Here is a 16,383-nt window from a genome sequence, read left to right on the forward strand (position 1 = left end):
TTCCTCTGGAGCCTGTAAAAATACGTAGCATCATACCACCATAAGCTGACCAGAAAGTGATGGAAGTATAATTTGCTCTCAGCACGCTGCCTCTCTCAAATCTCTCTCAAGATCTCTCTCAGTTGCTGTGGCTAGCCATAATTTCATATTTACACCTATCTAGAATTAGTGCTAAATCTTGAAGAGGAAAGTTTATGAAGTTCTCAGTCAACACATTATGTTACATCCTGGACAGTCCATCACTGAGGTTATCATTGAGGTGACTGAGGCTGTTCCCTGTATCCATGAGAAGCTCACTTACAGCCTTTCCTCCTCCTCTCTGGGTCTGTTGCCCATGAGATTAAGCGCAGAAATACCAGATCCACATGATTATAACTTGAATTCAGTCTTGGATGGAGTCACTTGTTTTATAGTTCTAGTTCAAACTTGGATTGTGTGGGTCAATGGCAGGGGATGGTGTACGGTCACGTGGTTTGGCAGGAGGAAGTGAGGTATAATTGTATCACTTTTCAATGCTTGTTTGTTTTATTTCTCTTGCCTTGACTAAAGCTATTCATTGCATTTCCTCCACCTACTAGCGTTATCTAGGTTAGACCTGTTTCTGCATGTTCTTTGCTTCAATCTCTCGTCTTTGCGGTGCCATGTAGGGAAAACAGGAAGGGGGCAGTCACTAGGTGTGGTTATATCTCAGGTACATCTACAGTGGTACCTCGGGTTAAGTACTTAATTCGTTCCGGAGGTCCGTTTTTAACCTGAAACTGTTCTTAACCTGAAGCACCACTTTAGCTAATGGGGCCTCCTGCTGCCGCCGTGCCGCCGGAGAACGATTTCTGTTCTCATTCTGAAGCAAAGTTCTTAACCTGAAGCACTATTTCTGGGTTAGCGGAGTCTGTAACCTGAAGCGTATGTAACCTGAAGCACCATTGTACATCTAAGATATTTTTTTAAAAAACCCCACAAAACTGCTCTTTTTTGCCATTTAACCTTCAGTATATCCAAGAAAAAGCCTTTGACATTCGCAGTGAACCCTCTCACTCTGAAATCTCGTATACCTTCCTCAAAACCTGAAGTAACCCCTTTTTCATAACATCCTAACAGCTTCTAGTCACGGTATACTTTGCTGAAACTGTGGCAATTTGCTGTAATGACTGTAGTCATACTTCTGGCATGCCCAATAATTTCTTTGGATGCCAACCCCATAAACAAGATATCACAGCATAGTTTGCACCATGCAATTCCCTTGCATGTTATGTCTAATCGTAATTCCACAATTACACTAAATTTGCAAACTCCTCCGAGCCACATTTTCTCCCAGAAAAGACTCGAAACAGGTCACAAGGTTCCACAACGCTCTGAGTGGGTTTACAAGCCACCTGCATGAAATGAACTATTTTGAAAAATGCCTACATGATTTGATGGCGGTGCTTTTACAGGGCCTATTATTTAGTTCCCTGTATAACATCAACAATATGAATAATGAGGCCTGTTATGTCTGAGGTTCTGTCCTTCATGCTTTGTCTCACACACTGCTCCCTGTTCTTACAGCTCTGTTATTCATTAGATTAGGTCTTGTCATCCTTGCATTCACAACACAGGAAATCAATAATTAATTATGGATAGGTAAAGCAATGCCTGACTTGCTTTTGAGACCTCCGTAGACACACATTAGGAATAAATTATTGGGTATTGCTCTCTAGAAGTTTTCACTTAATTGACTTGCCATAAGTAACTGCATTCAGAGCAGGGTGCTGCCCTCCACCAAGCCCTGGTCTCCCCTTGGCATCCTGAACAGTACTGTGCTCAACAGCTGGTGGCTAAAGGCTAATCTTATATTGACCTGAATTCTGTATATGCCCTGCAGCCCATCTCAGCTATCAATCTCTTGACAGCTTGCTGCATTGGTCAGTGCTGACTTGCCCATAACCACAGTCTCTACAGGTGGAGAACCTATGGGTCTACCCCAGATGTTCCTGTGCTCCATCGGCTCCAGCCATCATGTCCATTGGTCAGGGATTATTATTGCACTGACCTACCAGGTGGTCTCTAATCATGTGGTCTTCATCTTTCATCCTTGTCCCTAAAACACAAGCATGCAAACCAAAACCCATTCTCTTCACACCTTGCAAGCTCATTCTTAGCCATCTAAATCCTAAGGAGCTTGGCTTTGCGATTGACTTGTGTTGGATTGTTGATTCCGCACAATCAATAGAAGTGTGATGGGCTCAGTTTTTTCTGTCCGAGCTGACAGCTGGGATTCATGTGTATCTGTGGCAAATTGGTTCTATGGCTCTTTGTCATAATACACTGCTCATGCAATTACTTTGCTCAAGAACACATGAAACTAGGTTGTAAGCCTTGGCAATTTTTATTTTTATTTTTAAAGAAGCTCAACATATGCCTTAACTTTCTACAAAGTAGCCCTGAATTTCTTTCTCCTTAAAACTAAAACTGGAGGTTTAAGAAGCTTATAGGTGAAAAAGGGTTTCTCTTGCCTTATGACTCACCTAATCAGCAGATTTTGAAAGTAAAACAAATCCTGTAAGATGCCTTTCATGTGGCAACCCAAGGTGATATGCAAAGGTGTAGCAAATTAACCCATTTGAAACAGTACAAATCAGGAGAGGAAGTCCACAAAGCAAGGAAGATATTGTACATTTAGTTTTTGCTTAATAATGTTTTCTTAAATCTTTTGATGCATTTTAAATGGGTATTATATGCGTTTTTTAAAATTCTACGTTGCTTTGAGATAAATTTATATCATCAGCAACAAATAAAGTGGTGGTGGTGATTTAAAACATGGTACCATAGGTTGGAATCAAGCACTAGCAAAAAGCCTGGGAGAAGAAGTGTATCTTCAACTTGGAAAACATTCTAAGGTAGTTCTTAAGAAATACTTTTCATCAAGAAAAGCAGGCAGAGAGATTATTCAATAATTTGGGGGTTGGATTTTGGTTTTCAGAATATCTCTAACAGATAATCAGTGCATCTTCTATAAGGGTGAAAGGATCGAACTACTGATTTTGAAGACCACAGTTCTTTAAATAAATAGTCTTGACAATATTTATTAACCATCATTGAATGCTAAGCATGTCTACCAAAATACATGTTGGTATGACCTAATTTTGGAGATTAGTACTTGTAGGCGTGACAATAAGTAACTTAATTAATAAGTAATCACTTTTGCAGTGTCCTTGAGGTACTGTTCAGCAAAACTATGAATAAATAACAGGATGGGGATGTTAGAATATTAGTGGACACCCACAGTTCTCTAATCAAAAGTAATGAGCCCAATTCCTTTCAGCTTTACTTTTTTTATTTTTAACAGCAGCTGAATGATCTATACTTAAGAACTGCAACAAGTTTTAGATTTATTAGGACTGCTTTCTTAACATTTACACCTAAAATCCAGCTCACACCTCCTGTGGTATTTCAAGGAAACATGACATGGTATGAGATGTGTGCATTAAGGAGAGCAAAGAAGGAGTGGCTGAAGTCTTAAGAGCCTGAAAGTCTAGCTTTTCCTCCTCCATGTATATCTTTCCATCTCAAAATCTATTCCCTACTTCATCTCTGGCTACTTATCAGAGAGGTGCACATAATGATCTAGCAAAACAACCACCACCAATTTCTCTTAGACCTTTCTATAGAATTGCTTTAGGGGGAGGAGGTGAGATAGTCATTAAACAGATGTAGCCAATAATATACTTGTGAATAAATGTTTCAGGAGATGCTACCAAAATTAAATAAGTACCTATGCATTTCTTAACTGTTAACTGCAAGTAGCCAACCATGCCATAACTCCCATAATGTGACGTCTTTCTAAATGTATCAAGTATTTCTGTCTTAATTTTGCTCAACGAGAGTAGGATGTAGGCAGGTAAATTGAGTTCAGAAATGCACTTGTACATCTCTTGCTTCTGGAGAGATTACTTTTTCTGTGCAGGAGACCCTTATATACTGTACCTTTTAAGTATCCAAATCAATTTAATTAAATTTCATTAGAAGCACTAGAGCTGAAACAAACTAATGAAAGCAGCCAGCACATCAGGTGGTATTTATTTCTGCATTAAATTAGAAATACTCCCTTTTGGCTTCTAAAAATTAGTTTAAATATTTAACACTAATAGCTTTTGGAATTGTTGATGAAGTAGGCCTAATGAATTTGTTACTGACAGTTTACCTTTAAAATGGAAAATGGGCTTGTTTTCTTGGAACCGAGACAGGCTAATGTTATATTTTGATTACTCACATTAGAAAATATTGTGATGGTCTTACTGGACATGCCCATGAAGAATCATTGCAATGTGAAATTTATTTCTTATTTCTTGCTGAGTCAAATTTACATGTGGTGTGAAATCAAACTACAGACTGGCCCAAAGAGAACTTTCTGTTGCTTATGTGGTAACTTGTTTTGCATGACGTGAGATTATGGTGATGGGGCAAAACCAAATTATAGCTAAAACAGAATACAGACATACCTTGGAAGTCGGAACGGAATCCGTTCTGGAAGTCTGTTCAACTTCCAAAACATTAGGGAACCAAGGCGCGGCTTCTGATTGGCTGCAGGAAGGTCCTGCAGCCAATTGGAAGTTGCGCCAGACGTTCGGGTTCTAAAGAACGTTTGAAAACCGGAACACTCACTTCTGGTTTTCATTCGTTTGGGAGTCAAAGCGTTCAGCAACTGAGCCGTTCGGCAACCAAGGTACAACCGTATATTGAGTAGATTGAAACATAATATAATCAAGGAATCAAAGCCAGCTGTAGACATATTAATTCCTACAGTAAATTCCTATGATATTAAGAGTCAACTTGTGTAGATTATTTGTTTTACCCTGCATAGCTGACCTTTCTGGCAAGGCATTGCCCTGCACACACCTAGCCAAGGAAGGCAAATGGCTGATAGTTAATTCTTTATTGATGAATGCACACATTTACAGCAGCTTCTAAGATGCACCAGAAACACACCTCTAGCATCTAGGTAGCTGACACTAACTTTTCCGGGTTCGTGCCTGTCAGAGCAGTTGAAGCAACAGTGGGGTCTTACATACTCTCATCAGACAAAGTGTGTGCATGCAACCTGAGACTTCTCAGATGTATTGAATGTGTCTGGTTCTTCCAAAAATTCCAGTTCATTTTGTAATGGCATTGGAGTCTGGGTCAGAGCACCAAAGTTGCAAATGGTTAAAAGAGAAGGTGCAGTTGCTCTGTCCCATCCCTTGCTGCCTCCGGGGTCTCAAGTATGATGTAAAGTTCCCATTTGGGGTTCAGGCTCCTTATAGCATTGATTGTATTGGCTGGTTTCTGAGATGTTGGATTATCTAGGGATGGTCAGAGGTAGGACTCACATTCCACTGGGATTCCAACAATTCATTTAAAAAGAGAGGTCAAAATATTGTGTGAAATCTTCTAAGCAAAGTGGAAAAAGTCTGCCTTTTTCACTCTAATCATGCACAACCATTTCCACAGAGCTGTGTATGCTTTGGAGCAAAGATATTTTGAGATCAGCATTAAACAAAGTGAGCTGCTTTGCAGCTGACTCTAAGCTTTTAAGAGCCCTTTGGGACAAGCCTAGATTCATAGGGGGGGAAACTCCATTGACTTCCATTGACTTCAAAGTGATCAGGTGATTCGAGTGCTGTTAAGCTTTCATTCCTCAAGCCATTAATTTAAGAACACTCATACCGAGTTCAGTTGTACTGTCTTGGCAGTTCGAGGATTGTAGCCTTATTAATTTAAAATAGATGGTATATATTACTGCGTGTAATTAAAAATGCACACCTTTTAATTTTTAATCTATTAATTACTTCCAGCACTGAAACAGTGCTGGAATGCACACCTTTTAATTTTTAATCTATTAATTACTTCCAGCACTTGATACTTAGTGTTTTATATCTTATCTAGCCACGTAAAATTGCTGTGTCTATCAAAAACAGTTGTATAAATGCCAGCTGTTGTAGCTCAATTCCTCTGTTTAATTGCATCTAAATTTTAGGGCCATTTCATATCTAAGTTGGAGAATAATCTCTGCAGCTGACATATGGTCACTAGGTTTTGTAGGTTGATATGTGAAGCTCTGGGGAGTAAGTTGATGCTCAAGACATGTTCATTCTATTATATTTGAGAATAGGCTATCTTAGGGCTTGTTTTATTTTCTTTAGCTGCAGTCATCAGATATACATTGACTTTTCACACCTAAGCTTCTTGTTAATCTGGCTGTGTTCCACCATAAGACATTGCTAAACATCCTTCTTTGAACAAGGAATCATTTTCTTTTTGGACAACATCCTAGACAAATGGATTTTAGTTGGGGAAGTTCTCTGTCTAGATCCCTAGAGGGCCCTGAATTAGGTATCTTTCTCAATTCCCCCTTGAGTTTTGCAGTTTAATCAAACCCCCTGAATGTGGCTGAAAATCAAAAGAACTCTGCTTAATATATTATTTATAAAAAATAAAAATGGGTTTGTTATCCTGATTTTACAAAAAATTGTCCCTGCCGAGGAGCCATACATACGTCAAATAGAGTACTTTGGAATAAAGAGTGCTGGATTCAGCTAAATCCAGTCTAGCATAATCCAGTGCTAGCCAATGGGGCTCCCCACCCCATCCACTCTTGGGGGGGGGTCAGGAGAACACCCAGAACAGCATTTGGGGTGGGGGGAGAAGAAAGGAGTGGTTGTTCCATCTGGCAAGCAGGAATGCTCACACTGATTGAATTATTGTCTTAGTGTGATGTTGAATTCCACCCACTATGTTGACAATCTATTGCTTGCCAAATTCATCTGAGCTATAGTGTATATTTGATGAAGGATTAAGAATGAGGTTTGATTTGAAAAGCCATGTAGAATCTAGCTTTCAATATGGGTAAGTGAGAGAAATAACGGTTTTTCAAGGACTTTGAAGTATTGTATTTAGTTCTGCTGGCCATGGAATGTTCTTACCTCAGTTAATACTTAATAAACATCAGTAGTTGTGTGGCTGAAGATAATATTTTTGGCATTACCTTTTGTCTGATTTTAGACAAATTATCTGGCTCCTGAGAGAGAATGTGTGGATTTAAACAATCTTGTCTTATCAGTAGTATTAAGGACTAATGGTCATTACTAGTTATTGCTTTTCTATTAGCCGTTTTCTTTTATTGCAATTTCTTATCTAACCCTCAACAGTCTAAGGACATATAGATTAGATTGTTTGAGTTGCTTGAGCCTTAAGGATGTTAGATTTCACTTATAAAGTTTTGTTTTTATTTCTTATACTAGTCAATTTACACTATTTGACTTTGGTGAAGGGAAAAGACAGATTTTCACTTTTGCTCTACTTATATATGTGAATATTTTGCAAGTTAGCAATCATTATTCTTGAAAGGAAAATCAACATTGAGTACAGAAAAATAAGTGCACAATCCAATCAAGTACTTGTTACTCTCATTAATATCATTGGCAGAGATTTAAGAAAGTACTTAACTCTCCCACTAAAAAATTTAAAAATTCAGACAGCTTCATCCCATAACCTTTTATTCATAATTGGATGTAGGTGTTCCAATTTAGAATGTAAATATTCCTTCAACAAAAATACTGGAGCAGCGGCAGAACAAAAAAAGTGGTAAGGTCCCAAGTGATATCCAATAAAGTCATACCTAGAGTAGACCCACTGAAATCAATGAACATAATAGGCATTTAAGTCCATTGATTTCTCTTCTGAGCGTGTGACATAGCTGGATACTACTCAGTAGTTAAAATAGGAAACACAGAAAATCTTGTTCATACTCATTCATATACTGAAAATCCAAGAAAGATCACCAAGCTATTTTTAATGATAGATTACATTTTCCCATCTCTGAGTAATATTTTCCAGCATTCTAAGTGTGAGTGGCAGGCCTTACGACACACACTCATTCCACCACCGCATGTGTGTACATTGGTCAGGAGGGGCGAGCATTGTCGGTAATCCCATAATAGTGCGCTCACACTTACAAACTGAATGGTAATTGTCATTCTGGTGCAAGGTTTTTGACTGACTTTATGATGTGTTTTTAATCATTGCGACCTGCTTTGGGATCGCTTGGCAACGAAAGACAGGATATGAATTTTGTGATAAATAATACATGAAATTGAACATTAAAAAAAAAAAAAGAGGATATATTAAAAAGGATCGTGCGAGAGATCTGTCTGTTGATGAGGAGCAAGACCAGTCTGTAAAAGATAGCATATTAAACTATTTATTGCTAACTTGGTTTACTTAAGTTTTATTCTCAAACATTGAACGTGAATATATTTTTTTGCTGATTTTGTCATCCCCCCCCCCATATGTTATCTCCGTGCAGGATGGATGGTCACAGTATCACTTTGTAGCCTCATCTTCAACGATAGAGAGGGATCGGCAAAGGCCGTACTCCTCATCGCGTACGCCCTCCATCTCTCCTGTGCGCATGTCTCCCAACAACCGTTCAGGTAAGCCCAAATTTATTAATAAGCTGGGAAGTAACCCAGTAACCCCGTGGTTGGTTTAATCACGGCTGGAGAGGGGGAGGTGGCCTATAGGAAGGAAGTTGAGCAGTTGGGGGAGTGGTGCAGGAAAAACAACTTACTCCTTAACGTAAAGAAAACAAAAGAGATCATTGTGGACTTTAGGAAATGTAAATTGAATATTCAGCCACTTATTATTGAGGGGAAGTGCGCGGAACAGGTCTCAGTGTTTCAATTTCTGGGAATGGAGTTGAGAGACGACCTAACCTGGGGAGAAAACAGCAAAGACCTGATGAAGAGAGTACAGCAGAGGTTATATTTTCTGAGAATCCTCCAGAAAAACAATATTTCAAAGGACCTGTTGACGGCATTTTACCATTGCACTGTGGAGAGTGTATTAACTTATGGTCTGTGTGTGTGGTTTGGGAGCTGCACGGCCAGGGGAAAAAAATGCTGTCCAGGGTTGTAAAGACTGCAGAGAGAATTATTGGGTGCACTCTTCTCACCTTAGATCAAATCTATGCTGCCAGGTGCCATAAGAAAGCGGCAGAGATAGCACAGGATAGTACACACCCCGGAAATGATCTCTTTCAGCTTCTGCCTTCTGGAAGAAGGTCTAGGGTTATAAAGGCCAGGACTAGCCACCTGAGAAACAGTTTCTACGCAAATGCAATTCTGGTTGTAACCGCAGCGTAAGGGGTCTCTATAGTATAGTGTATTTTAAAATGGGGTTTCAGAGTTTTTAGGGGTTTTTGAATGTTTTATGTGGTTTTTCAATTTCATTGTTCTGCATGGGACAATGACAATAAAGATATCGTATATCGTATATATATCATATATCGTATCATAAGGGAAGATATTTCCAGTCTATGTATGTTAACTTTCCGTGGATGTTCCATCTCTCCTGACAGCAAAACAATCAGGATAAACCACAAAATGGGTCACAGTTGTCTTTAGGATTAGTACTAAGAGGGTTTTCTTTCTTTCTTTTCTTTTGGGGGGTTTGTGTGTTCTGAACCACAGGCCAAAATGAGGGCCTGAGAGAGTGGTTTGATGCAGGGATACCAAAGAAGGATTTCAAAAACTCCAGAACGGCCAGTTCTAGTGCTTTCTTAAAGAACGGTATAAACTTGTAACACAGACACCAGATGGACATCACAACAGTGATAGGTCATCACGACTTGCCCGCATCCGAACAAGCATTCATGCATTCTATATATATATATATACAAAGCAGCATGTGTCACTTCGGCCGAAACTTCCCTGAGCAGATGAGGGAATTGGTGGCAAATACCCAAGTCTTACAGGTAATTCCCCTTTCTGAGCTCAGAGCCCAGCACCCCAAGCCCCCAAAGATAAGGATAACATCAAAACAAGCCAATTAGCATATATCAGAGTGAGTGAATATAAACATATATGAGCTCATTGTTACAACTACCAATTAATTGTGGGGTTATCTTGACTACCAAGATGGCATTTGCAGAGCTTCTGGAACAGTTAAGCTTTGATTCAACACAGGAAGGTAGTTGAGCCAATAGATAATTTGACTTCAACCTTAGTAACTTTGCTTTAAATCTCTACTTAGTACTTGGTGAGATATTTGTACAGTGGTACCTCTGGTTAAGAACTTAATTCATTCTGGAGGTTTGTTCTTAACCTGAACCTGTTCTTAACCTGAAGACCACTTTAGCTAATGGGGCCTCCTGCTGCCGCTGTGCCACCGGAGCACGATTTCTGTTCTTATCCTGAAGCAAAGTTCCGAGGTAATATTTCTGGGTTAGCAGAGTCTGTAACCTGAAGCGTATGTAACCCGAGGTACCACTGTAAATTGTTGATAATCAAGCCATACCCTACAGAATAACGTCGGAAGCAACATGCTTTTAAAGAAATTCTGTCTATGTAATTATCAGTAATAATTACAATTTTCCATGTTACTTGACTATGAATGATGGGCATGGCAGCTTCACCTGTGTCCTACCCAGCTCATCACAGGAGTTGGATATGACCACTGTGGGGAGCCTGAAATTATTCCCATGACTTTGAGCAAGCTCTGCTCCAGAAGGGATGTCCTACTCATGAATAAAGACTTGCTTGCAAATAGGATCTAATTGTGAGCAGAACAAGAAAGTCAATAATTGGGTGTAGCTAGATGAAGAGAGAGAGAGAGAGAGAGAGAGAGAGAGAGAGAGAGAGAGATGAGAGATGATAGATAAGAGGAAATGAAGAGCCACCATCTCTCCACAGCTTCACAAGAAAGATAAATACTGGGTGTCCCCAGGAGCTCTCTGGTTGCCCATAGAGATAGATAGTCAGCAGGGTATAAAGGGGTATGAGTTTCAAATGTTTTCCAACTCTTAATTTTAAAAAATACTGCCATAGAAGGGCAGTGCCAAAGAATGCTCCAACTCATTTCACACAGTAGCAAGGTTATGCTTAAAATTCTATGAAGCAGGCTTAAGCAGTATGTGGACTGAGAACTCCCAGAAGTGCAAGCTGGATTTTGAAGGGGCAGAGGAACCAGAGACCAAATTGCAAACATGCGCTGGATTATGGAGAAAGCTAGAGAGTTCCAGAAAAACATCTACTTCTGTTTCATTGACTATGCAAAAGCCTTTGACTGCATCGACCACAGCAAGCCAAGGCAAGTTCTTAAAGAAATGGGAGTGCCTGATCACCTCATCTGTCTCCTGAGAAATCTCTGTGTGGGACAAGAAGCTACAGTTAGAACTGGATATGGAACAACTGATTGGTTCAAAATTGGGAAAGGAGTACGGCAAGGCTGTATAATGTCTCCCTGCTTATTTAACTTATATGCAGAATTCATCATGCGAAAGGCTGGGCTGGATGAATCCCAAGCCAGAATTAAGATTGCCAGAAGAAATATCAACAATCTCAGATATGCAGATGACACAACATTGATGGCAGAAAGTGAGGAGGAATTAAAGAACCTTTTAATGAGGGTGAAAGAGGAGAGTGCAAACTTATGGTTTGAAGCTCAACATAAAAAACCCCCAAAGATCATGGCCACTGGTCCCATCACCTCCTGGCAAATAGAAGGGGAAGAAATGGAGGCAGTGAGAGATTTTACTTTCTTGGGTTCCATAATCACTGCAGATGGTGACAGCAGTCACGAAATTAAAATACGCCTGTTTATTGGGAGAAAAGCAATGACAAACCTAGACAACATCTTAAAAAGCAGAGACATCACCTTGCCAACAAAGGTCTGTATAGTTAAAGCTATGGTTTTCCCAGTAGTGATGTATGGAAGTGAGAGCTGGACCATAAAGAAGGCTGATTGCCGAACAATTGATGCTTTTGAATTATGGTGCTGGAGGAGACTCTTGAGAGTCCCATGGACTGCAAGAAGATCAAACCATTCTATCCATTCTTAAGGAAATCAGCCCTGAGTGCTCACTGGAGGGACAGATCCTGAAGCTGAGGCTCCAATACTCTGGCCACCTCATAAGAAGAGAAGACTCCCTGGAAAAGACCTTGATGTTGGGAAAGATGGAGGGCACAAGAAAAAAGGGACGACAGAGGACGAGATGGTTGGACAGTGTTCTCAAAGCTACCAGCATGAGTTTGACCAAACTGCGGGAGGCAGTGGAAGACAGGAGTTCCTGGCGTGCTCTGGTCCATGGGGTCACAAAGAGTCAGACACGACTAAACGACTAAACAACAACAATTTTAAAAAGCAACATGTTAGTAGTATGGAACTGGTTGGGGCTATTTGTGAGTGTCACTTGGTTGAGAGAACTTATGCACTTCATAGATACTCAGTTTTATTATTACAGCAGAAGGTCTTCTGCTCAGTAATAATTCACTTTTAACAAGAATGATGTAGATGGTGGTGCTGACATCTTTGCCATGAATTCATTCGCAATCACAAAGGCTTTTATTACTAGAGACATTGCCAAGGCCACCACAATAATGTGGCAGCTTTTTTCTTGTTAGTGGAATCAATGGAGAAAAATGTTCTTAGCATCCTTTAATAAAGGACCTAACCTTGAGAGACCTTCCTTTATCTACCACATTCTGGTTAGATTTGGTGCCACTTAAGGATGTTTTTCATTGTGATGAACATTTGTTACAACAATTTACTCATTCCAGGCAATTTTATTCTCTCGAGTCTGCTAAGGGGGTGGGAGTAGATGTGGGGGGAGAGAGAGAGACATTTTTAAGGAAAACATCCTTGTTGAAAGGAAGGACAATTTTGTTATAATCCATGCCAATTAAGGGGAGGGGAGTCCTTCCTGAAATACTGTGCAAGGTAAAGCATTGTTTTTATTAATATAGAAAGGGTTTTTTAATTCATGTTCCTTTCTCTTTCTAGAGGGTGTTTGTTTGTCAAGTAGCTTCCAGTGTAAGAGAAAGAAAATACTGGTTTTTCCTTAGTGAAAAAATGCATGATTTAAATACTAGCTTCTTCTGGGGCATAGCTTAGGGGAGAGAAGGGATGTTTCTGAGAACCACACAATTGGAACTCCACATTTGAGAAGCAGATGCATTGCCCAAAGTCCTTCCAAAGCTAGAGAGATGAGTGGAAGGTACAGTAACTGTGGAAACGATTCCAGATCCCTTGAGTTAAGAGATCTTGTCAGAAATTACAGGAAATGAAATAACCAGTCTATTGCTGATCTATCTGTTTGACTACAATCTAATTTATAGCCTCTTACTAATTAATAGTAAGAGAGTGGTTTCATGTTTGTTGACATTGCAATAAATGGAGTCTCTTAAAACATACTAATAAAAAAGGTAAAGGACCCCTGACAGTTAAGTCCAGTCGCAAATGACTCTGGGGTTGCAGCGCTCATCTCGCTTTACTGGCCGAGGGAGCAGACGTTTGTCCGCAGAGTTTTTTAGCCAACATGACTAAGCTGCTTCTGGCGAAACCAGAGCAGCTCACAGAAATGCCATTTACCGTCCCATCGGAGCTCTACCTATTTATCTACTTGCACTTTGACAACTGCTAGGTTGGCAGGAGCTGGGACCGAGAAATGGGAGCTCACCCCATTGCGGGGATTTAAACCGCCAACCTTCCGATCAGCAAGTCCTAGGCTCAGTGGTTTGGACCACAGCGCCACCCGTGTCCCAAAACATACTAATTTGTATTAATAAAAATTAATAAATCTTACTACGTTTTTACCAATTTCCTTAGCTAAATAACAAAAGCAACACATTGTAAAGTATAGGACTTTATAGAAGAGTGGGGTAGGGAGTGGGAACAGAGTAAGACTGGAGAATTAGCTTTCATTAGGTCTGTTGAGTTCTGTCTCCACATCAGCCCATTCAGACACCATGTTGCACAAATACATCCATATACAGAGTATAGGGGCTCGGCTACCCTTCCACTTGATTGTATTTTCTAGGTGTGAGTCTGAGCTGTTTTCCCCTTGCCCCACTCCTTTCCAAGGGAAAACCTGCTCTTTAGCAATCAATCGGAACAAATGGCAACTTGAATTGCTGTTTGCTCTGATTGAGCACTATAGAGCTGTTTTCCCCGGGATGGGAAAGCAGCGGGACAAGGGGATGTGTGGATAAGCACTCAGTGTCTAAATACAGTATATGCTCCTTCATGTTGTTGTCGCCTATGAAAAGTCACCTTTCTACACAGTGCCAGTATTTTGCACAATTGAAGCTGCTGTTCTATCATTCCAGTGTTGGAGCACCAACCACTTTGCCACTGATAACGGCTTATGTTGCTCCTCTGTTAGGTTCCATAGTTTTCAGACATAATACAGCAATACAGACACATCCATTATTTCTTCAATACAATATCAAGGTGAATAATGGCCACTGAGCTACCACGGCTGTCCTATTGCAGTGTCAGCAGGAATGGGGTCTTATTTGAACAAAATATAATGGCTGTTTTGGCCAGAGAAGAAAGAAAATGAACCCAAGTGTAGTGAATTAGGTTAACAGGAAAGTTGTATGATCACCTGGGCAGTCTAGTGCAGAAATGAGGATTGCAATTAATTTTTCTTTACACCATGAATGGAGAAGCTGCGGACCTCCAGACATTTTTTACTCCAACTACTATCGGAAGAACAATCGGGAATTATGGGGGTTGTAGTCCCAGCAACATTTGGTGGGTCACAACTACCCTGTTCCTGCTTGTAGTTGCAGTTCATTATCATAGATCCTTGGAGGCCAACTCCCTGCTCAGTGTAGGATCTGAAGTGCAAGATGCAACAATAGCCTGACCGCTGGCTGTCCTGCCTCCTGGGAAAGAGAGGTCACCACCTCCAAAGGTTGTCTCTTCCACTGTCAGGCAGCTGCTGCCATCAGGAATTGTCTCCTAATGTTTGGTTGAAATCTGCTTCCCTGCAGCTCCTAGTCTTTCCCTCTGGAACAACAGAGAACAAGTTTGTTCTGTCTTTTGCATGACAGTCCTTCAGCTATTTGAAGGTCACTGTCATGCCTTAATCTTCTCTTCTCCAGGTTCAACATGCCAAGCTCAGTCAACCATTCCTCATAGGACCTTGTTTGCAGATCACATGACCCAGTTTGTTAGTGTCTCTCTTTAAATATGGTGCCCAGAACTGGACACAGTACTCCAAATGTGACCTGATGAATACGGAATAGAGCAGGCTGGGCAAACTTGGCCCTCCAGATGTTTTGGGACAACAACTCCCATCATCCCTGACCACTGGACCTGTTAGCTTGGGATAATGGGAGTTGTAGTCCCAAAACATCTGGAGGGCAGAGTTTGCCTATGCCTGGAATAGAGCTTAGCTATTTACTTTCCATGATCTGAATACTGTGCTTCTATTGATGCAACCTAAAAATGCATTAGCTTTTATTTTTATTTATTTTCAACTAAGATGCCTAGATCCTTTTCATATGTATTAGCCAGGTTTCTCTCTCCCCCCCCCCCCGGCATCCTAAGATTCATCCAGCCCACATATTACCACTTTATCAACAAGGATATCTTGGGAGACCTTGTCAGATAGTTTGTTGAAATTCATTCCCATGATCTACCAGACTATCAAGCAGGGAAATATGCTTGGTCTTGCAAGATACATTCTTAATGACACAACTCCACACCACCCCAGTCCTAGGTCAAATAATTTCCCTCCGTTCCCTCCTGTCAAAGGGAGGAGGGAATTTTTAAAAATAGCCACTCTTGCATTGCTGATTACCCCATCCATGACACATGACCAAGCACAGGATGTTGTACAACTTGGCTCCCAGTCAAGTAGTAAGTAATCACACACAGAGAGTTCATAATTTGGATGACAAGGCACGCAACATTGGACTATGGGTCCCTGGCTCCACATATTGTGCACACTGGAAGCTTACAGGAGGGGGGCTTTGTGAAAAAGGCACTGTGCACACTTTGCATGAAACAGCCTGGTCTCACAACACACATGTAGGAACTTGAGCATGTTGCTAACACTTGTCTACCTAGAATCTTAACAGGTACCTCACTTTGAGACTTCAGAAACAAGCAGCCAACAGAAAACTTCAGTCCAACTGAGACTGCCAGGGCAGAGCACCCCACAGAGGTAAGCAAAGCAAATGGAAAACTCATTCTTCAAAGTGCAGTTCCCAAAGTGCAGTTCAGCCATTCCCACAGTTGGCCAAACCCTCACGGGCACATTTGTCTTACAGGATCACAGCCCAGGTGCAAGGAGCAGAGAGAGCTGTCATCAAACATACAAAGTTTTATTGGACACCAAAAGGAGAAAAAGTGAGTGGATTCAGTGTCTCTGCCGTCTCTGTCAGGTGGGCTACTGATGCATAACCACAGGCACTGTACTCCGTTGACCTTTCTCTCTCACTGTGAATGCATAAATCCTCTCTGCGCATGCAGCCAGAGGGACTGCCTGCTCCAGCTGCTGCCTCTTGCTCATTGTTCACTCTCTCTTTTGGTGTCCTCTCTGCAGGCTGCTCTCCCACAGGTACAGGTTGCACCCTG

At 40.8% G+C, this 16,383-nt stretch overlaps 1 protein-coding gene across 6 annotated transcripts in view; it reads left to right on the forward strand.

The window, feature by feature from the left end:
• LOC309374286 (catenin delta-2) overlaps positions 1–16,383 on the forward strand; it is a 213,462-nt gene that overhangs the window by 184,637 nt on the left and 12,442 nt on the right. For all 6 annotated transcript variants that reach the window (XM_081919111.1, XM_081919114.1, XM_081919113.1 and 3 more), the window contains one exon: positions 8,321–8,447. In XM_081919111.1, coding sequence (XP_081775237.1) covers positions 8,321–8,447 — 127 coding nt within the window. The remainder of the gene's footprint in view (positions 1–8,320; positions 8,448–16,383) is intronic.

This window comes from Podarcis melisellensis, assembly GCF_964234715.1.
Source record: "Podarcis melisellensis genome assembly, chromosome: 7".
Classification (NCBI taxonomy): Eukaryota; Metazoa; Chordata; class Lepidosauria; order Squamata; family Lacertidae; genus Podarcis; species Podarcis melisellensis.